The sequence below is a fragment of the Aotus nancymaae genome, unplaced genomic scaffold (assembly GCF_030222135.1).
Source record: "Aotus nancymaae isolate 86718 unplaced genomic scaffold, 86718_ANA_hifiasm-v0.15.2.pri h1tg000011l, whole genome shotgun sequence".
Classification (NCBI taxonomy): domain Eukaryota; kingdom Metazoa; phylum Chordata; class Mammalia; order Primates; family Aotidae; genus Aotus; species Aotus nancymaae.
In genome coordinates this window covers 72,224,169-72,247,185 of record NW_026988422.1, presented here as the reverse complement: position 1 = coordinate 72,247,185, position 23,017 = coordinate 72,224,169, and the positions used below count along the sequence as shown (strand labels likewise).

Here is a 23,017-nt window from a genome sequence, read left to right as displayed (position 1 = left end):
GATATGAAGCAGAAGTACATACCTAACAGCCTGACTAGGCCCTCCTGTCTGATTAGTTCCAGGGAGTTTCAAAGATGTTCCAGGGCCTAGGAGACAAGATGTCTAATTCAACTGATATATGATTTATTAATCTGTAAAAACTTTAAGCTAATACAATTTTCAGAATTGTGCTGGCCTAGTGAAAAAGACATTAATAGCAAGAATTATATTTTAGGGAAATGTGTTTTAGACTAATATTTAACGAGTACCTATCATGTTACTTATGTTATCACATTTAATCTTCACACTAAGTCTGTAAAGTAGGTAGTATTAACCCATTTAACAAAGATTCACAGAACTAAGTAAACAGGTCAACCTATTAGTAGGGCTGGGATTTAAACTCAAGAAAAACAGGCTCCAAAGTTCAAAACAATGGTTCTATCCTCATAGTTCAATTATTTCTCATACGAATTTCTCTCAATAAAAGACAATTTACCCACAATATCTAGAATTTAGATATTTAAATTCTGAAAGAACAAAATAATGGGAAAGAAAGACATTTTTACATGAAAATATGTATTTTCTCTCAATTTCTATTTGAAGGTTTTAAACAGCTTTTACCTTCCAAAACATACAAATGACTGAGAACTATAACAACTAATAAATTACCAGCAAGACCACCATATGTCCTGGTTATCATCCAATACCATTTTTTTTTAAGGCTAGTCAAGTGAAGCAGTGGGAGTGGAGAAGGAACAAAGAAATCTGTAACGAGTTGTGATCAATTAGTTGTAAACACCATTGCACTCAGACCAGCCATATCCAATACCATTTGTACCACCACATCTGCAAGCTGGGGCTGCGCCTCTGTGACAATCCCAACAGACACTCACAGACCAGCATATCACCTCATCACCTCATATCATGACTTAGAGCACATCATGTTCGATTATAACAATAAAGTGATGTTTTTGAATGATCTTTCTTTTTTTTTTGAGACAGAGTCTTGTTCTTTTGCCAGGCTGGAGTGCAGTGGTGTGATCTCAGCTCACTGCAACCTCCACCTCCCGGGTTCAAGCAATTTTCCTGCCTCAGCCCCCTGAGTAGCTGGGACTACAGGCACCACGCCACCATGCCCAGCTAAATTTTGTATTTTTTGTAAAGATGGGGTTTCACCATGTTGGCCAGGATGGTCTCCATCTCCTGACCTCATGATCCACCTGCCTCGGCCTCCCAAAGTACTGGGATTACAGGCGTGAGCCACTGCATCCAGCCGAATGATCTTTTTTTAAAGTCCTCTTAGAATACCCCTGCTGTTTGGGTACTTCCCAGATAAACAATATTCTGATATATTAGACAAGTAGTTCAAATAGAATGCATTTTTATAAATTTTTTCCATATGATCAGCAGTTGAACATAGATATAAATTATTCCTAAAATGTATAATATAGCTTGCATTGGAAAATTTTTATACATCAATCTCATACCTTAAGTTTAAGATAACTGAATTGTGGGGGGAAAAGCCTTTGTACCATAAGGCAGAACAGAAACTATTTACTTGAAGTAATTTTTTTTCTTCATTTTTCTTTCACATATATAATGTTTACATATAGAGAGTGTAAAAATATACGGGCATATATATTTCTCTATACATAGTATTCTTCCTCTTAATGGCATTTCATTAACTTAACTGAAAACCCAATACTTACGTGGAACTTGAGCAATAGCATTTTCATCCAGAATTATTTCTGCAATTCCTTCGTGATCTACATCAATTTCATCTACGTATACCATTTCTGTTAGTGCTCTGGCTTTCAAGATCCAAGCTGCCTAAAAATCATAGATAAATAAAGCATATATTAAAATAGCATTAGAAATACTACAGAGCTTATAGAAGTAGCCATCATTCATTGTTGTTATTTCATTTTGTATTAAACATGTTTACCTCTTAACACATTATTCTAATTTAAAGGGCCATGTCAAAAACTAATACAAGAAGGCATCATTATTAATAAAGAAACAACCAATGTATCAATTACATAGTAAATAATAGTGGGGTAATTACCTGGTAGTCTTCTAACATTCTTCTTTATAAATAAAAAGATAGATCTTTAGAGAAAATTTTACTAAAATAATAACTTGAAAACAAATAAATAAAGCTACAACCACATTGTTCTTCCTGGCTTCCTCCTTCGAGGTCAAGTCCTTTATTATAAAGGCTTCCCTGATTTTCCAGTTCTAAACCTACTACACGTTCTTGTCTTTCTCATAGAGAGTTCTCTGAATGCCTCGCTTATTACACACTTACCCATATTTGAAAAACACTATAATTATTTAGCTATATGTTAGCCCTTCCTTCCTTAGAATGCAAGCTTCTATACCTTGTTCATTTTGGAATTTTCCATAATACCTATGGTTTTTGTAGACAGAAGGTATTCAAAAAATTTTGGTTAAACTGAACTAAGATCAATTTACCGATTCCAACACTGGTTGCTTTGTGATCTAGTCAGTAGAAAATCTGCTAGATAATGAAAGAAATAAAAAAGGTAATTAAGAAATTTAAACTGAAAAAAACGTATAAGCTTTGCTTTACCTTGAAATTTTCAGTCTAAACATATACACAATTAAGTTTCTTATTAAACATATCAAACTGCTTTATCTGAAATTTCTACCTTTCCTTTACTACAGAATAGAGACAGAAAACAATAAAGCTTGGTGTCCTGTGGAGGATCTGGGAAGAAGACAACTCTTGAAGCAGCAGCACAGAAGTGACTCTAGAGACTAGAGGAAGTAGCAGCAAGGAGAATGTGGGGAGGGATTAGGCTCAGTATACTAAGACTATATGGCTATGAAGCAAGCTCAGTGAAGGCCAAGGGACTGGGAAAGGAACAGGTGAGAGCTACAGGAGGTCCAGAAAGTCCCCATGTAAAGATGCATTCAGTCAATCAGTGTATATTCATTTAGCACCCCCTAATTAAATAGCACCAGTCTAGGTTCTGAGAAAAAAACATGAGAAGACTAAAACATGGACCCTAATTTCCCTGAATGTATCACCTATTGGATGAAATCACAGGTGATAAGTGTGTGGTTTTACAGAAGTTGGGAAGTAAAGATCCTTTTGTGAGCTAAAGTAATTGTAATGCATGCTATGAATATTTTTAAAAAAAGAAAAAAAAAAGAACGTCATGCATTAATTTTAATGGGAATAAAGATGGCTGCCTCTACAACATATTTAGGTTCCCAAAGTGAAATTACATTTGGTTAGATGATTGGCTTTTGGCTTGCGCTTTTCTGGTTGAGGTTTACTGGTTTAAAAATTTAGAACAAAGTGTTTCAAAGGTTGAATCTCAGGTTTTCAATCGTAAAAGATCAGGAGAGATACCATATCTATACAACTATTCCCAGGGGTCAGAGAAGTTCTCGTTGGCTTGGGATAATGCTCTAATTTAACTTCAAAGATGGAAACAGGCAATCACGACTTATATTAAATCTCTACAGGTCATACTGCCCTGCAATTATCTGACAGCTTTGATTTTTCAAAAGGGCATTTTTTGCTCAGCACTCTCTGGTGGACAGGAAGGACTACAGATTTGTCTGTTGGAACAGTAAAGAACATGGGTTCTGCTTGTTCATTCTCATATCACTATGGAGCACCTACTGCATGCTACATCCTGGGTATACAGAGGAGTAAATCATAGCTCTAGTTCTAACTCAAAAGAATTTCCATGTAATGGGAAAAATGTAGTAACAGAAATGAAAAACAAAAATAAGTGTGTGATAGGAGAACAGAGAAAATGTGTCCAGCTAACTGGGAGTGGAAGGAAGGGTAGAAGAGAAGAATTCAGCCCAGTGGCCAGGCAAAATGGACAATAGGCAGGCTAGCTAGAGAGACCATGGCATGTTTGGAGACTCTGGAAGAATTGAGTGTGGGTGAAGAATCAGGGAAGAAGCTGGAGAAAAAGTCAGGAGCCAGGTGATGGATCCTGTTATGCCACAGTGAGGTGTATAAATTTTTATCCTGATAATGAGAAGCTAAGGAGACTTCAGAACTATGATTTGGAGTCCTACTTTAATCAAGTTAATTTGTTTATTCACTTATTTTTTGAGACAGAGTTTTGCTCTTGTTACCCAAGATGGAGTACAATGGCACGATCTCGGCCGGGCACGGTGGCTCACGCCTGTAATCCCAGCACTTTGGGAGGCCGAGGCGGGTGGATCATGAGGTCAAGAGATCAAGACCATCCTGGTCAACATGGTGAAACCCCCGTCTCTACTAAAAAAAAAAAAAAATACAAAAAATTAGCTGGGCATGGTGGCGTGTGCCTGTAATCCCAGCTACTCAGGAGGCTGAGGCAGGAGAATTGCCTGAACCCAGGAGGCGGAGGTTGCGATGAGCCAAGATCGTGCCATTGCACTCCAGCCTGGGTAACAAGAACGAAACTCCATCTCAGAAGAAAAAAAAAAAAAAAAAAAAAAAAACACGATGGCACGATCTCAGTTCACTGCAACCTCTGCTTCCCAGATTCAAGAAATTCTTGATTCTGCCTCAGCCTCCCAAGTAACTGGAATTACAGGCATGCGCCACCACGCCCCACCAATTTTCTTTGCTTTTAGTGGAGACAAGGTTTTGCCATGTTGGTTAGGCTGGTCTTGAACTCCTGACTTCAGGTGATCCACCCTCCTTGGCCTTCCAAAGTGCTGGGATTACAGGCATGAGCCATTACGCCCAGCTTTAGGTCAAGTTTTATCATTATAGCAGTATTTATATAGTTGGTTATTAATATATTTTACTTTTAACTATTTTCAAGTTCATACTGTCATTTCATAGTCTAATCTATCATGATTCTTGACATCCATCCCCCAGCTGACCTCTTAAATATTAAAGAGTTACAAATTTTTTATATTAGACTAAACAAAATATACAAAAGAAAATCCATCCTTCCTTCCCTGCAATATGAATAAATACTTCTAAAGTCAAAGTCCAATAGGAACTCTTTTTTTTTTTTTGAAACAGGCTCTCACTCTGTTGCCCAGGCTGGAAGGTAGTGGTGCAGACTTGACCTCCAGGGCTCAGGTGATCCTCCCACCTCCCACCTCAGGTCTCAGGTTCCAGAGTAGCTAGGACTACAGGTGTGTACTACTACACCCAGCATTGTTTGTTTGTTTGCAGAGACAGGATATCTCACTTTGTTGCCCTAGCTGGTCTTGAACTCCTGGCCTCAAGTGATCCTCCTGCCTCGGCCTCCTAAAGTACTGAGTTTACAGGTGTAAGCCACTGCACCAAGGCTAGGAATATCTTTTTAAAAATTTTATTTCATAAAAATGCACTTTTTAAAAAAGATAAACAGATAAATATTAATTTAATCTCTAAAATAATTCTTAAAACGATGGTATGAATTTTTTATATCTACAGTTCTAGAATAAAATCTACTCATACTGTTATTCAATTTTAAATGGTATCACTGTTTGAGAAAATTAATCTTCCTGAGTTATCTTCTGTCCTAACAAAAAATGACCTTGAAAATCACATATCACTGCTTGATTAAACATCAGACTGTTTTCAAAGAACTGCTCCTGGCAATGTGAACAATTCTTGAGATTTTAATGAAAACAGCAGATGGAGCTTTGGCTTTAAAAAAATCATAATTTTTTTTACTTTGGAAACAAGCCAAGTATGTTTTACAGCCCTAAAATCCTCTGTGTGTTTTAAAAAAACAAACCCAGAAAAAGTTTAAAACTATTCAGTGATTAAAATAAAATGAATAACAAAGCATATACAATAATCCCAATCTGCCCCTTGAAACTAAATAAAAATATAAATTTGCCTTATCAGATATGTTATTAATAAATGGGAGTCACACAGTTAAAAAATAGTTTATGTAAATTTGTTTGAATATTAATGTATTTCAAGTGCCGTAATATTAATAAAAATAATTGATGCTTTTGGAATTTTGTTTTTTAAGGGAAAAGCACAGATTCTCCCAAACCAAATGAATAATCATATCAATTTTTCCCTTTATATCTGTGAAACAATCCTATCTCATTCAACAACTGAGTTAGTCTATAGGACATTACTTCTGAGGCAGATACTTGCCAGCAAACATCAGGAAAATATTGACTCACTCATTCTATCCTCTGTGACATTAATTCAGTTTTTGTTATGAAAATAAACATATGAAGATGTTGAAACTCTGCTGACTGAGCAAAACATATTTAAATTATTCTGTTCCTCCTAATAAAGAATGCAAGGCCAGTAGTTTAAAGCATGTAAGAAACAACTTCAGGTTATTATTAGAATAAGGCTACCAAAGGAACAGTCTGTCTGACCTGATTCAGACATCATAAGACTTAGTAACTATTGACATTCTGCCTACTCTATGAAAATGAAAACTTAGGCACAAGATACTGAATTGTTACTGTATACAGTCTCATTCCTTTTGAAGTTGTAAAATTGTGCAAAAAGAAGAAACTCCAAAAGTGTGAATAGTAAGGCCAAAAGAATCTAGTCAGCCTTGTTCCCTTTTGTATCATTATGGAGCGGATAATTAGGTCTATACCAACGGAACTGGAAAACAATGCCAAATACAGGTTTTTCATGAAATCCCTACGCTAGTTTGAAGCTCTTAAATGCCATTTATAGTTTTAAAACCATTCCTACAATGCAAATTATTGATGTTTTAAATTTTAAACAAAATTTTCCAAATGTGCTGAGAACAAAATCCGCAGTATTTATAATAGCGATCCTTTTTGAATGACTTGCATCCATATTATGCCAAAAAAAATAGTTTTGCCACATCAGTTTGTAAATCAAGATTATGAACATTCAAAAGACAAACGTCAGCCTTTTAAAGAACACAGTGCCACATTTTAACCTAATTACAGTGTATGTTTAATACTACACAGACCTCCCTAAGAGTACTTTGTAAATTGCTTTCTATTCTAAAAGGTTTGCTGATTACTCATATGAACCCCTAATGACGTTCAATTCTCTTATTTACCGAAAAAAAAAAAACCTGTTAACATTCCATCTCGTTTGGCAGGGCAAACACCTGGCAGCATTTAAGCTCTCTGATTTACAATTCGGCACAACCTCTCTCCTTAGTCCCAGACTCACTGGCAGCTCTCCTGGACTAAGAGTATCACTGGCCAGGTGTCCCCCTCCTCTCTCCCAGTGCTTCTTCCCAATTCACTCCCTTATGTCATATCCAGTTGGCAAGTCTCTAGCTGCCTCTTATCCTTACCCAAATTGATTCGGTTGATGTGACTGTCTGGCCAGTGTCCCTTCCTTCCTCCCTCACCATGTCAGGCTCCTCTCTCTTAGAGCCACCAGGTCAGTTAAAACCAACCCCTCCCAAGCAGAGTCCACTCTTGACTCAAGACATGCCATCCCATCCATCACAGTCTTTTCAGACATCTGTCATTCCGCTGACTCTCCTGCTCCCTGTCTAAGTCCTTGGTTCCCCTCACCTCCTTTATTTTTTCTTAACCTTCTAGTCCATCTTGGTCATTTCCATTTAAGCTCCAAGTCCCAATAAGTAGAGTGCAGTAGTTCTACAAGGCTATCAATATACACAAAAGTATTGAAAATATAATAATTTATTTACAGAATGTCTGTCAGATAGGGCTAATTTTAAAAACCCACAGGTAGATATGCAGCAAATTTTCTAAACTACTATAGCAACATCTAAGCTATAGCAATTAAAGGATTCTCTAAACTAAAGGTTGCAGCTGAACCTTTCTTTACCTGACACACTGGCAAGTCAGGATCTGGTTCCTGGAAAACATTAAGAAGGCAGTAAAGAGTTTTAAGAAATACAGTTTTTAAAATAAAAAGTCTTAATAACCAACCATGTATTTGTAGGTGAACTCTAACTTATTCAATAAAAATCCAAAAATTAACTTTATTCTTATACAAGTGTTCTCAAGAGTTGTGTAAAACGAATATATACTGAAGAATGCTAAATTTTCTATGATCAGAAAATTCTAATTAACCTCATTCACTCAAAGTGCAAAGAGACGATATCTTAACTACTTGTTTAATGACCATGCAATATGTCAGAAATTAAGGATAGTTTCATAACTATACCAAGGAAATAGTTTCTTTCATTCAAAAATAAGTTCATGGTGGTTAAAATATTCAGACTTTAATCACTTAAGGAGAAGAAGGAAAACCCATACAATACAAACCCTTCTATTCCTCATAAATTTAATGGGATTCATGACTGACAATAAGTTAATTCTGACTATAATATCCTCCAAGAAATTTTTATAAATAAACTACATAATATGCATTAGTGCCAGATGCTGCTAAACTCAGGATCTGAGTTTTTCTGTACAAATTAAATAGAAACCCATCGGTTTTAAAAAATCAGACAACAAATTTATTTATAAAACAACTACATTTACATGTCTGTCTAGTCAGCAGTGTCTGTTGAGCACTTAATCTGTTTTACTGGGGAAAGTACTAAGAAACAGAAAAGGGAAAAAAGATCCTTGCATCTACAGCCTCTATATTCAAAAACAACTTAAATATTTTTTTTAAATATATTATTAGTACAAACAGTGTAAAAACCATATGGTCACCATGTAAAGACATGCAATTTATTTAGCATGACATATGGTAGGGACATGAGAGGAAAAGGTTAAGTTAGGCTAGAAAATGAGGGCCCCAGAGGATGGGAGTTAGAGAAGATTTGGCAATCAACTGAACCGAACACACAACAGCAACTAGAGAACACATAGCAACTGGAGGGTTTCAACCCCAGTGTGACTACAAAGGATGTGGAAAAAGTACAGATTTCCTAAACACAGTCCAAACTTAAGGAAACACACGAATCCAGGGAATGACATGCCAGATGAAAGTAACACTTTCTACTCTTTTTTCTCTTTACTTGCATATATATCTCTATAGCCCATTATCTCATTTGAATCTCATAACAACCATCTAAGGAAAGCAGGTGAGAATTATTATCCACTTTACAGATAAGGAAACAAATTCAGAGATGGTAAGTAATTTGTTTAAGGTAACACAAACAGTTGAGGGAATCAAGTGCTCCTTCTTGCCAGTGCCTCTTGGAAATTAAAAAAAAAGAGTTGGACATAAAAAGGCAGGACTGAAAGGTAAAGTTTAGGAGAGATACAAGATTAATCCAATATATTATAGAAAACTGGGGGAGAAAGTTTACTGGAGGTGATTGTAGACAATGCTTAAAAAGGAAAAAACAGCTAAAGGAGACAGAAGTCACTGATACTGGATGCTGTGGCTTGCCAAGGACAGGTAGATTCTTCCAGTGACATAAAATGAAACCACCAGTTCAGCCTCAGAGGATTTCTGCTCACTGAGGAAGGTCTTTATGACCTTTGTTTTGTTCTTCTGCCCTTCAGGAATACATTTAGGACTGATCATGCGGATGAAGAGTATGTAGGGAAATTATGGGAAATCATCATGTGAAGGTCAGAGAAGAAAATGAGAGGCCTAATGAGTAGGGAGGTGCAGAGACAGGTAAGGAACTGTGTTGATGGAAAATGGAGACCAGGCCTAAGCGGGTATGAGGCAGAGAACACATTAATTCCACAACATTCTAGTGGGCAAGGCACCTAAATTACAGTACAATGTGTCAAACACTATACTCACATTATGGTCAAATTATAGGTGACTTAGGTGAACGAAAGAAAAGCAGAAGACATGGAAGATAAGAAAGTCAGAGAAGGGGGAGGTAATTCTGGAAATTACTGAGTGACAATGATTATGAACTATATTCAACATCCTTTCACCATCCATGTCACTGGACATCTTTCTCACAAATGCTTTCCAAATTTCCAGCAATTCTTTAAGAAAAATATAGATGACAGAACCCTGCATGCAAATATCTGTAGCTGTACAGACAATAGCAGCTAACATTTTTTTTATCACTTACCATGTGTTAATGAGCCTTATAACAACTCTTTGAGGTACAGATGAGAAAACTCTGAGAGCAAAGTGTTGCAGGACCTGCAAGCCCCAAAATTGGGGCTTAGCCCAGGAGGGTTCTTGGCTTTGCCCAGGAAATAATTCTAGGATGAGTCAGTGGTATTAGACAGCAATCTTTTATTGGATGGTACTGCTCCTTCCAGAGTAGGGCTAACTCATAAGCAGTGTGGCCAAAATCAGCAACTATGGACTCTTGGCAACTGCATTTATACTCATGAAAACCCATTTTCAATTACATGCAAATTAAGGGGTGGGCCAATGCAAATTAGGGAGCAGTTTATTTAGAACTTTCTAGGAAAAGGGCAGTAACTTATGGGTTGTTGCCATGGAAAGGGGTGGTAACTTCTGGGTCATTGCCATGGCATTTTTAAACTGTCATGGCAGCTAGTGGGAGAGTTATGCTGATAAGCAGTGAGGGCAGCGAGGGATTGCTTTCCTTGCCATCTGCTGGTTTCCTCACTTTATCCTGTCTGGACCAGATCCTGTTTTGGTCAGCAGTGTTGTGACCAGAAAACAAGTCCTATAGGTCTCCTACCTCAAAGGTATAGAGGCAGTATTTGAACCTAGACACTCTGGGTCCAGAGCAGGCACTTTGCTGAGTATGTGGGATGACAGCAAGAATGGAACACAGACTGCCGTAGGATGTGGAAAGACCAAGAATGGGCATGGCTCTCTGGAGATACATCAAGAGCAGGACTATGAAGGAAAAGAGTCAGAATATTTTAATCTGGAAATAGGGAAAAACCCTTTTTTAAAAAATCACGGAGCCCTTCCTCTTTGGGTCTCTCTCAGTTACAGTTTCATGATTTAAATTAATCCACCCATGTAGCTTCACTTAGTCTAGCAAACCATTTCTACAGATATCAACACAGTTGAGCAGAAAGCTCTAGGCTTTGCCCTAGGGTCAGAACACCCAGGCTAGGCTTGATCCTCAGGAAGCCACTTAGCTCCATGACCTTTAACAAATCATATAAACCACATTACCTTTTCAAATTGAAGAAATATTACCTACTTCATAGGAAAATGTTAAGGACTAATAATAAAACTTTGCATTTTTGAGGGGTGGGGAGGTGGGGAGAGATAGCATGGGGAGAAATGCCAGATATAGGTGAAACGGAAGAAGGCAGCAAATCACACTGCCACATGTGTACCTATGCAACAATTTTGCATGTTCTTCACATGTACCCCAAAACCTAAAATACAATAAAAAATAAAATAAAATAAATAAATAAAAACGAAACAGCATTTTTAAGAAAACTTCACAACTTTTAGAGTTCTTTCACATATATTATCACACTTATTCAAGTATAAGCTTAATAGAAGCACCAAACCACCTATTACTTTCCCTTTGAGAACTCAGAACTGACTCCCAGTGATGGCAGATCAAATTAAAACTTCCTCGGTCTCCCTCAAAGTGGGTAATAGGACATGGAAAGTAGAGTGCCACTGCCTAGAACTAGAAAATACTCATTAGCATCAACTTCAAGTCACATCTGTTTGCTTCCTTCCTTCTACCCTAGGGTTCAGCATTCTCTTAGCTTGTTTCTGTTACTTTAGGGAATTAGATCTCCAAATAATTCTGAATGCAACTTTCTAATTACCACCAGTACTGGCTAAAGAGTCTACTCAGCTACCTGCTTAAACTGCCGAGTGATTATTCAAAATTCAGTAATAAAAGAAGCGGGGAAAAGTGTAAGAGAATAGAGTAATCGATGGGTTTCAGAAGGTTAGGGAGATCTAGTGACCACGCAGCCAAGTGGGAATGTAATCTGTATAATTCAGCAGGAATACAAATTCATAAAATGACCTGCTCCACAGTGTATAGAATCAAAGGATTAAGTCTGGCTAAGTCCCCATGGTCCCAAAGAGGAAACCAGTTAGATAATCACATGATACGTTCTTTGGCTTGGATCACCAGATCACTGTCTCAACCAGCTACTAACATAGAGCTCACTGGGGAGCCCTGGTTTCTTGTCTTTCATCTAAGCCAGTCATTTTCAGCCATTTCTCCTCCTTCAAACCATTTACAATAATAAACCCCTCCTCTCTGTAACATCTCTCATTATAAGCAAAGATTGGGCAAAACGAGAAGAATATAAGTTAGAAAAAAGTCTCTGTCCCATTCTCGTTCAACTAATGGGTCCCACCCTCAGAATCACCGATTTTAATAATCTGAAAACCTACCAGACACCTACCCTATTAATGAAAGCATATTGTCTTGTAAAAATCCCACTGCCTGAAAAAAAAAACTCCACGTTTTATTAACTGTTTAATTATAATGGAGTTAAAAAATCAGGACTGGTTTTAAAGCCATGAATCTGACATATGGAACACAAAGAACAGTAAACAGATTAAGCAACTAATCAGGATGATGATCAACATGAGCTGCAAAAGCAAGCATTCCCTCTAGGTCACGGTGCAGTATGGCGAGGACTGTTTTGAATTTCCTCTCTTTATATCTTACAACTTTAAACCACTTTTTTAATCACAATTTAAAGAACCCTTTGAAAAAGAAAATGCTTCTCTATGAATTGGTTATTCCTACTATATTTAATTTCAAAAGGGAAATTATGATAAATTAATTAGTTATCCTTCTTTCTTTATTCTTAACAGATCTGAACTTTAATACCCTTCATGCTTATAGACCCTGGCCAGCCTCTGTCCCTCACCATTCTGTGTCTAGAAAAAGCAGTTGAGAACACATGTTTTTCAAGAACCCTTCCCCAATGCCAAACACCATATTATTATATATACCCTTCAGTCCTTTTGTAGCCAAATTAAAATGTATTACTCTGAAGAAACATGCTATTGGCATAGTCCATCATACCTCTCTGGCTAGCCTGACTATCAAAAATAATATCCAGAAATCCTAATAGAAAATACAAGGCAATAATTAAAGACTTTTGATGATTCTACACCAAAATAGTATCCCTTAAAGGTGAAATAAATGCATATGAAATAGTCTTAGAGGTGGGCTTCATCTCAATAGGCTAATGTATCAGGACCAAAACATTATCTTTTTGAAGCTCTCTGAATCAGCTTATAAAAAGATTAATAAAGAATAAATCATTTTAGAGAGGTTTTTCTCATCTGGGAGAAAAATAAGCAAAACCAAAAGTGAAAAATGACATTATTAAAAACAAAAACTATCTTTTGTAATAGGGAGGGGAAAACGTAAGAGCAAAAATGAATCCATTTGGCACTCAGACAAAATATTTTAATTTCTGGGCTCCTCTATGGGTCCAGGAGTTTCAAAAGTCACTCCATACTATAATCAGTTTGGTGGCACAGGAACAGTAATTCAAATAGTTATAGAGGAAAAGCACTCTCAAATGTGGAAACCTCAATAAATGCCCATGAGGCTAAAGGAGCATGAAGGTGAAACAGATAACTGCAGAGGAGAGGACCATCTGATCCCGCTCTGATCACATTTCTGTTAGATTGTGAATCTCTCCATCATTTAACTTCCTCTACTGAAACAATGAATACTATAAGAAATAGCAATGATGATCATTACTATTAGAAACACTCTCCTGGAGGAATCCAGAAAGAATGTTAAAAATTGATTTTTAAAAACTGACCCTCAAAACAAGAAATGAATTAAGAATGCCCATAATGAAATTGTATTTATTTGAAAAAGAAAGTGTACATTTAAGAACCTATGGTGCTGAGAATTAAGGATGGGACGGGGAAGACAAAGATCATCAGGCAACTAGGATGATCATCATAGAGGGGAAGCTGGCACATATGAACAACTCCATCAAAATACATATATGAACATTATTGATGCACTCATTCAGCAAATACATAATGAGAGCCCCCATGTGCCTGACTCTGCATCAGGTGCTTGGGATACCACACAGACCTTAGGTCTTGGTGTCATGTTCTAAGGAAAGAGAATTTTCAAGCTTGCAATCAAAGGAACTTAAGCTTTCTTCCTAAAGCTCTTCATTAATTACATTAACACTAACATAAATATTAATTTTTTTAATTAAGAAAAAGGTAGGATTTCTTCAAGCTTGGGAAAAATCATACTGGAAAATATTTCCAACATGACATAAGAAGTGGGTGCAAAATACAGAAACTGGTGCTATGAAAAATATACAATAATAACAGCACAGTGTCTAAAGTTAGGTCAAAGAATGACTGACATGAGTAAACCCTGTAAACATTTCCGTAGCCCTCGTATCAAAAGCCAACTTTGGTAAGATAACATCAAGTTAAACATCTATTCCTAGAAAATGCTACTCATTATTCTGACGATATATACAGTTTAACCATAATAAACTACCTCAACAAAACAAATAAAACAAATAAAAATGATTAGAAGGGAAAAGAATATCAAATTTCCTCCAGATCTGGTACTGATTCTCTTAGACCTACTCTGATATTTATTGGAGCCAAACATATCAACCCTTGCTCATAAAAATAGAACAATAACATTTTTTAAAAACTTCTATTCAGGTCTAGTCACAAGCAGTTCAGATAAGGGATACACAATCTGTAGTAAGCACTTAATAAAAGGTCATTGAGATGAATACATATAAAGTCCTGATATCTCAATTCATAGGTGCAATACTGAATGTCACTATGAACTCAAGATTAGAGGGTCTTAATCATTAATAAAAATACTGCTGCTCCACCTACATTTCCCAATGTACCAACAACTTCCCAGGATAACAGTGAAGATTATTTGACCCTTCCCCTGGGCCAAAAAAAAGGAATCTGTTGGTCAAGTAAGTTTCAGAACTATTTCATTATTTGGATTAATCAAAAATAGGCAAAATTAGCTTTCTTTTCTTCAAAACTACTCAGAGCCTTTAGTGTGCATCCTGAATCTCCAAGAAAGAACATACATTTCCCAAATGTATTTGAGGAAACTTTCTGTCTCTTGGGACTGCTGTTGTGTGGAACACAGAATGAAAACTACCTTAACTCAATGGAAACATGACAACAGCACATAAGGTTCCTGTAAACCATTGTGCCTAGAACAATGTCTGGCACATCAAAGGTTCTTAACAAACTTCTGTTGTACTAATATAAAGGAGTCTATATTTTGTCACGGTTCCCAGACATATTTGATTTTTTTAAGCAGTATCTATGAGATTATTATGCCAAAAAACAACTTGGAAAAATGCTTGTCTACAGAAACATAGTCCTATTAACTAATGTGAACTTTCAAGAACAGAACCTAGCTTTGCATTACCACTAACATAGGCTGTTCTAAGAGAGATGTACTATCTGAAGGACAAAATGTTCATTTCAGCAGGTTATCATCCATCATCCATTTGCTGGGAGCTAAGGCAGAGCCTAGTAACAGTATTCACACTCATGCCTCCGCTTTTGTAACTCCCTTCAATTTTCCATTTTTTTCTAACATCTCCAAGGCAACATCACTAGAGGAAAAGCTAGAGAACTGGAACTATGTAGGTATATTCCGCATTTACTAAAAGCACTGACTAACTGCCGCAGCGCTACTCCTGTTCTCCCATTTTTCTCCTTCTTTTGTCTATTCCACGAGCCACCTGCCCACCAGAATTGTACCCCCCTCACATACAATGTATACCACCTTTTCCACTTGCTATACACATTACTCTAGTTTATTTACGGTTTATTTACTTTTTTTTTTTTTTTTTTTTTTTTTTGAGGCAGTCTCGCCCTGTCGCCCAGGCTGGAGTACAGTGGCATGGCGTGATCTCGCCTCACTGCAACTTCTGCCTCCTGGGTTTAAGCGATTCTTCTGCCTCAGCCTCCGGAGTAGCTGGGACTACAGGCGCCTGCCACCATGCCCAGCTAATTTTTGTATTTTTAGTAGAGACGGGGTTTACCATGTTGGCCAGGCTGGTCTTGAACTCCTGACATCTAGTGATCCGCCCGATTTGGCCTCCCAAAGTGCTGGGATTGCAGGCGTGAGCCACTGTGCCGGGCCTAACTTTTCATCAGTGCCATCATTCCTTCTTGTAAGGAGCCTTTCTTTCCCATATCTCCCTCCTAAAATTATAGCTTCCCTTGCCCAGGTAATTTTTAAAATAATAAATGTATCTTTTCCCCTCCTAGATTCTCGTTCCTCTAACTTCCTCAAGCTAAACTCCTGGCCTCCTCCACTCTTGGACAACAGTCTGAAGATGAGGTGGATCACATGTTCGATCCAAAAGGAAGAAAGCAGCTATGTTAACAGGAGGTGGAGAGTCACAGATCTTTGTTTATACAAATTAATTTTAGACATTAATAACGCAAACGCTGAGAGCTTAGCGCCCATCAATATGCAAGTATAAATGAATTATCAAAGTTCCTCATCAAAGTAAAATTCAGGGCTCTCACTCTAGGACAAGTATAGGGAAGGGAAGGCTGAAGATTGTGAGGAGGGGGCGATCAACGCACAGAACTTGCGATCCCTGCGGACATGGTGGACAAGGGACCCACCAGCCGCAGCTCCACAAGGTCTCGCCCAGGGCGCCTCTGGGGACCGAACGGTCAGCCCCGCCTCGGGCCTTCCTCCCCGGCCTCCCCACCCGGGGCCGGGGGACGCCCCAGACCCCGCAGCCTCGGCGCCAGGATGCTTAGGCTGACGTGAGCTGGCCAGTACCTGGTCATAAGGGGACTTCTCCAGCATCTGCGTGCATAGATCGGCGCAGAGCTGGAACTTCCTGCGCCTAAAATAGCTCCAGGCCAGGAGCAGCGGCTCCATCTCCGAGCCCATGGCTGCACGTAAGGCCAGCAAAGGCCCGGGGCTTCAGGAGAACTGTGGGCGTGGAGCTGGGAGCTGGCGGGCGTCAGCCTGTGCCTGGCAACCCGCGAAGGCTGGGGCCTTACCCGAGAGGTGCCCGCAGCGCGCCTGAGAACAGGAAAAAGAAAAACCACCTCCGGCAGAACTCAGCTACAGCAGAACGTGCCTAAACTTTGGTTGCAAAAAAAGGTCTACTTTTAAAGGCTACAGGTTTCATTAACTTTGAGAAGCAGGCACCGCAGCTAAACAAAAAGGTAGTAACTTAGACACCTGCCCTGGGGTCCTCCACCCTCCCAGGAGGCGCAGTTGCCTAGCAACCGAATGCTCGGCTTGCCCCGTAGGTCCTGAAAAGTTTGGAGAGTTGATCCTCTGTACGTTGTCTGTCCTACTTCTAACTTTCGCTTGTTTTTGTCCCTCTCGCTTTACCTTCCGATTCTAGAAACACAAACAAGTAAACAGCTGCTACAGTACCATCCCACCCATCAAGACCTAAAGCCCTAAATCCTGAAACTCTCCACTCTGTTTCTCGATTCCTTCCCACCAATCTCAACGTCTGAATTGCAAGGGCCTTGCTTTTCTCATTTTACAGATGAGAAACTGACATAGACTCAGAGAAGAGAAATTATTAAACTTGCATTGAGTTAGGGAGTTGGAACTGCAATCTGGTTGACTACAGGCTCTTAATACATTTGTTAATTCGACTTTCGTGGTGATTCTGGATTGTAAATTTGTGACAGTTTTACCAAACTAGATAATGTGTGCAAAAAAATAATTTTTAAAAAGAGCTTTGTGAAACACCGTCTCCTGGCACTTGCTGTTTGGCAAGTGTTTACTTGTGCAGAGTAATTTCTCCAAATATTCTACAAAATACCTGACCAGCACTCTTCAAAACTGTCAAGATCATCATAAACAAGGAATGTCTAAAAAACTGTCGCAGATCAGAGGAGGTGAAGGAGACATGATGACTAAATGTTATGTGGTACCCTAAGTGAGATCTTGGACTAGAGAAATAATTAGAGGCCGGGCGTAGTGGTTCACGCCTGTAATCCAAGCGCTTTGGAGGCCAAGGCGGGCAGATCACCTGAGGTCAGGAGTTCAAGACCAGCCTGACCAACATGGTGAAACCCCGTCTTTAAAAAATAAATAAATAAATAAAATAAAAGAGAAATAATATTAGAAGATAACTACTGAAATCCAAATAAACTGCGGGGTTTAGTTAACAGTAATGTACTGGTGTTGGTTCCTTAGTTGTAACAAATGTACCATCTTACACAAAAACAAATATGCCAACATCTTATACAAGAGAGAAACTGGGTATATGGGAACTGTCTACTATGTTTGTAACTTTTCTATAAATCTAAAACTATTCTTTAAAAATGTTTATTTAGAACATCTGACTATATGGAGTCAGGTTGAAAATCACTTACATAGTAATCTGCTTACACTGTACCAGAAAACAAAAAGACCCTGTGAAATATTGAGCCCAATTGTCAATTATCAGCATGTGTGTTCTTAAACACTTGACACCCAGAAACCATGAGCTGCTTCATTCAGACTTTCAGGGAGATTACACTAGAATATCTGGGAAGTTCTTAATGTCCCAATTCCATCCCTAGAAATACTGACTTAAATTGTTTGAGGTAGGACTGGGCCATCAGTTTTTTCCTTTAAGTATCCCAGGTGATTCTGATGGGTAGCCAGGATTAATCACCCATTATGGTGAGTTCTAGTCTTGTATCTGTTGAGATTATTGCCAACTTGCTACAGAGAAAAACATTTTCGTAAGTGGGGAAATAAACATGCCAATAAACATATAAATAAATGTGAAACAAATGATGCATTAAAATATTTTACTAGCATATAACATATGTTAACTTCATTCAGAAGGCTAATTTTTTTCTCTCACAACAGTCAAATAAATGAGAAAAATTGTAGGATATTTAGCAAATTGCAGGATGTTAAAACAAGTCCAAATGTAGCATAAAATGTGTCTTTAAAAGGATATAAAATATGTCATTTTAATATCATGTAAATATGTTTATGGTTCATTGATTTTATGAATTTATAGACAGATTTACATTTTTTAATAATATCTAACTGATAAAGCAGAAACCTTTTTTTATAAAAATGATATGCTAGTAATAGGAAGAATAGAGACTGTAACATTTCCTGGTGAAGGGCATAGATAAGAGTTACTAGAACCATTTTCCTACTAGAGAAAGCGAAGCACAGAGAAACAAGCCCTTTAAAGGGTCAGTTTCACAATCGATGCTAGATCTCAGTTCATAGATCCTTATCTTTTACTCTCTAGCAACTAGATATTTCTTTAGGTTAATCAGTTTTAAATCAAATACCTAAGTTAATTTAACTTTAAATGCTAAAGTTTAAATTTTCTTAAATGTTAAATTGGAATTATTCTGCCCATTTAACATAACCCAAAAGAAAAACAAAAGGTATAAAATGAGATATTCTCTTGGTCAACAAGTATTTGCCCAGGCTCTGTGCTCAGTGATTAGAATGCAGAGATGAGTAAGTCAAATCTCCTGGCCCAAAGTACTTATACACAAAGATTAATTAGCACGAAGAGAATGGACTTAAGGTTAGAATTAGCAGCTGTGTTTTCTCAGGCAAATTAGGAATCAGTTTAGGATGGTGATTAAGAAGTGGGCTCTGAGGCCGGGCATGGTGGCTCAGGCCTATAATCTCAGCACTTCGGGAGGCCAAAGGCAAGGAGGATCACTTGAACCTTGAGCCCAGTAAGTCAAGACGTCAAGGCTGCAGTGAGCCATGATCATGCCACTGCACTCCAGCCTGGCAGCAAAGCAAGACCATGTCACTTTAAAAAAAAAAAAAAAAAAAAGGTCTCTGGAGCCAGATGTCTTATATTTGAAACCTGACCTTTCCATGCCCTTATTTGTGGGGACTTTGTGGAAGCGACTTACTGGCCTTGTGCCTCAGATTTTTTATTCATAACGTAACATGCATTTGCTGTATTATTTAAGAATTTTCTATTCTTCCCTAAAGCATAGGAAAACAAATGGGATAGATGAAACTTATCAGTAAGTTTGTTACATCAACTCATATGTTAAATACAGATAATAAGTACATCATTAACCCATGAAACATGTTAAACATGGAATAGACATTTACTTCTTAAACATACATTAAAAGGAGAAAACAGGAGTGCTACTTGTAGGTAGAGACAGAAAGAAAAATAAACTTTAAATATTCATAAAGCATGGATCAGTCTTGTCTCCCTCAAAATGACCACCCATTGGTATCATCCATTCTAACCCACTTGTTTTGTGCTTAAAATGTATACTACTTATCAGGTCATTGCTGAGCTATAGGTGTAGCCACACATACTTACCTCTTTTTATTATTTTTATTTATTGGGGACAGGATCTTTCTGTGTCGCCCAGGCTGGAGTACAGTGGCACGATCATGGCTGATTGCATACTCACTGCAGCCTCAACCTCCAGGGCTCAAATGATCCTCCCACCTCATCCTCCTAGGTAGCTGGGACTACAGGATGCATTATCATGCCCGGCTAATTTCTTTTTTTAATTATTTGTAGAAATGTGGTCTCACCATGTTGCCCAGGCTGTTCTTGAACTCCTCGGCTCAAGCAATCTGCCTGCTTCAATCTTTCAAAGTATTGGAATTACAGGTGTGAGCCATAGCACCCGGCAACCTCTGTCTTTTTGATAGAGCAATCATAGATTGGCACCATGAACCTTCCATCTCTGAACATTCTTACCTACACTCTGGTTCTTGTAACCATGCCATCTTTGGAGAAGGCAGATGAAGCAGAGAGAGAGGCAGAACATATGAACATTGAGTGACCCACAGTAGTGTGGTCCTTTCACCTGCCTGGTCTAAATGTATTCACCCACCGAATCTCTTTCTCCTTTCTTCCCACTTTTTTCTAAAAAAAAAAAAAAAAAATCAGTCTCCATAGTGACTGTCAAAAATTGCCAATGCTGACTATCTTGCAAGTTGTCATGGCAGGCTATTGGAAAAAGTTTTCAATTAGCAATAACTGCACCGAGGATAAACCTCATTGGCTACCATATTGTCACTGCACAAAGCTAAGACTGTATGTTTTAAATTGGTTTAACAAACTAACTGATTTGACCATCTTAATCTGGCCTATGAGCCTTTCAGTTCCAGGGCCTCGGGAATAGTCTGCCTGGTTGTGTACTTGGAGGCCACCACAGCATTTTCCACACTGCATTCAAAATGAAGATGAGGATGATATTGAGAGTGGATATTTTATGGGATGATTGTGGAGATCACATCAATTTAATTCAAGTAAGGCACAATTACATTGTCTTTCAAAGAACACAAAAACACATTGGGTGGGAATCAGTAATGTGTGCAACCAGGTAGCTCCTCTATTTCAGTCAGGCAACATTTATTACATGCTAGACATAGAACAGTTTGAGGAATTACCAAAGAGATGGGAGGTTGTTCTCATTTTCCCAGTTCCTTGAGGAAGTTCTTTGAGGAAGTTTCTTGAGGAATTCTTTAAGGATGTTCTTGATATATATCTATTGATACTGATATTTATGCCAAAAATTGTTTTAAATACTATGAGATGCCAGAGAAATGGGGTGAAATGTGCATACGAATAAGTAAGTTTAATAAAGGGTGATGGGAGCCATGATGGAAACCTGTGAGAAAATGCATCTATGAACATAGGCACAGGACTGAGTGATTCTACCTGTGTGTGAGGTTTGTAAATGGCTCTGCTGTCAGCCTCTGAGGAAAAGCTTCCCAACAGCATACAATCCTGTGGGCAGAAAAGGAGAGGTGGAAAAAAAGAAGACACAAAGTTTCACTGAAGCCAGATCATTAAGAATATGGAACACCACGCAGGGAAGTTTGGATTTTAGCACATGTTAAATGAAAAGCCACCAGAGAAGTTTTACCAGTGAAACAAAACAGCTTGATTGCCTAAAAGTGAAGACAAGGAGATCAGTTGGGATACTATTCCAGTAGTCAAGCTGTGAGATGCTGGGAGTAATGAGGATGGACAGAAGAGGCCAAAATATGTTCAAGAAATAGAATCAACAGGACTTGGACACTGACTGAATATGGGGAGGACATTTGGCTAAGGAAAGAAAAGAAGCCAGGATAACTCCCAGCTCTCTAGGTTGTCCATGTGTGGATAGGGGAGCCAGTCACCAAGATGAGAATGAAGGAGACAGAACAGGTTGGAAAAAAAAAAAGAGAGAGAGAGAGAGAGAGATTAAAATCAGTTTGAGACATAATGATTTTAAGTGTCTCTAGGACAGCCAGATGGAGATATTCCATTAGTGACTAGAGATAGAAGCCCGTCAGAAACCATGGAGAGAGGTCAGGGGTGGAGATTAAATTTGAGACTCATGTTATTATACATCTGCTCATGGAAAGCAATAAAGAGGGTGAGATCATCCCGTGGAGAATTTGTAGAATGAGAAGAGAGCCAAGACAGAACCCTGCAGATTCCCAACATTAAGAGGCAGGTAATGAAAAGAGGAAAAATAAAACATACTGAGAAAGAGTGGTCAGAGACATAAGAGGAAAACCAGGTGGACATGGCATCATGAAGCTAAAGTACACATAGAATTTCAAAACGAAGAGGCAGTTCAACCATGTTCAATTCTAAGAATTCATGGAAACCAAAAGCTTAAAAAAAATTCACTGATTGGGCCATTAGGTATCTATTTGCAACATTTGTCAGAGTCATTTCAGGGAGCCAAGAGTGAATAGGAACAGAAACCTGAGTGCAATAGTCTGAGGCAGAAACAGACCTAAAGAAAGAGACACGCGAATGCAGCGTATTCTTTTGAGGGACAATTACTCATGCAAATGATTTTAAAATACTTGCAAAGCCACATGCATATGCTTGAATTCACAGAAACTTTCCACTGTTTGGACCTTTTACCATGTAATAGATGCTCTCTGTAAGACTTTTTAAGACTATCAAGTTCTCTGTCAGTTACATAAACCACTGATTCTTGGGTAGAGATTATTCCCTAAAGCGAATGTAGTCTGAAGTAATTCGTTTATCATATTTTTGCTCAGAAGGAGTGACACTTTTATACTCTTGGGCTCTGTGTGAAAAAGTGAACTCATTATTACACGAAAGTCATCAGAATCAAAATGGTGTCATTTGTGTTAAAAACAAATGAACAAAATCCTGACAAATAGAACTGAGGACGGCTATGAAGAGAGGATTCTCATGCATGACTGCTTCGTAACAAAAACTGTCACAAAAGACTACAAAAAGCGCAACACTGCACAAAGATCATCACAAACTTTCACAAAAAATACTTCTGTGAGGACATCGGCCA

General features: G+C 38.1%; 1 protein-coding gene and 1 non-coding gene across 3 annotated transcripts in view; both read right to left on the bottom strand.

Moving 5' to 3' along the window:
- TTC8 (tetratricopeptide repeat domain 8) overlaps positions 1-16,662 on the bottom strand; it is a 54,803-nt gene extending 38,141 nt beyond the window's left edge. Inside the window, exons 1-4 of one of the 2 annotated variants that reach the window (XM_021674951.2) lie at positions 16,536-16,662; positions 7,724-7,753; positions 1,689-1,809; positions 23-86 (exon numbers count right to left, since the gene is read on the bottom strand). In XM_021674951.2, the coding sequence (XP_021530626.2) occupies positions 23-86; positions 1,689-1,809; positions 7,724-7,753; positions 16,536-16,649 (329 nt within the window). In that variant the 5' untranslated portion in view covers positions 16,650-16,662. The remainder of the gene's footprint in view (positions 1-22; positions 87-1,688; positions 1,810-7,723; positions 7,754-16,535) is intronic. The other variant, XM_064375137.1, reaches the window with a different exon arrangement.
- Positions 16,663-20,628: 3,966 nt separating this feature from the next.
- On the bottom strand, positions 20,629-20,769 carry LOC135274326 (U4 spliceosomal RNA). Its single transcript, XR_010342176.1, has one exon. It is a non-coding gene; the product is annotated as a U4 spliceosomal RNA (small nuclear RNA).
- Positions 20,770-23,017: the final 2,248 nt, after the last annotated feature.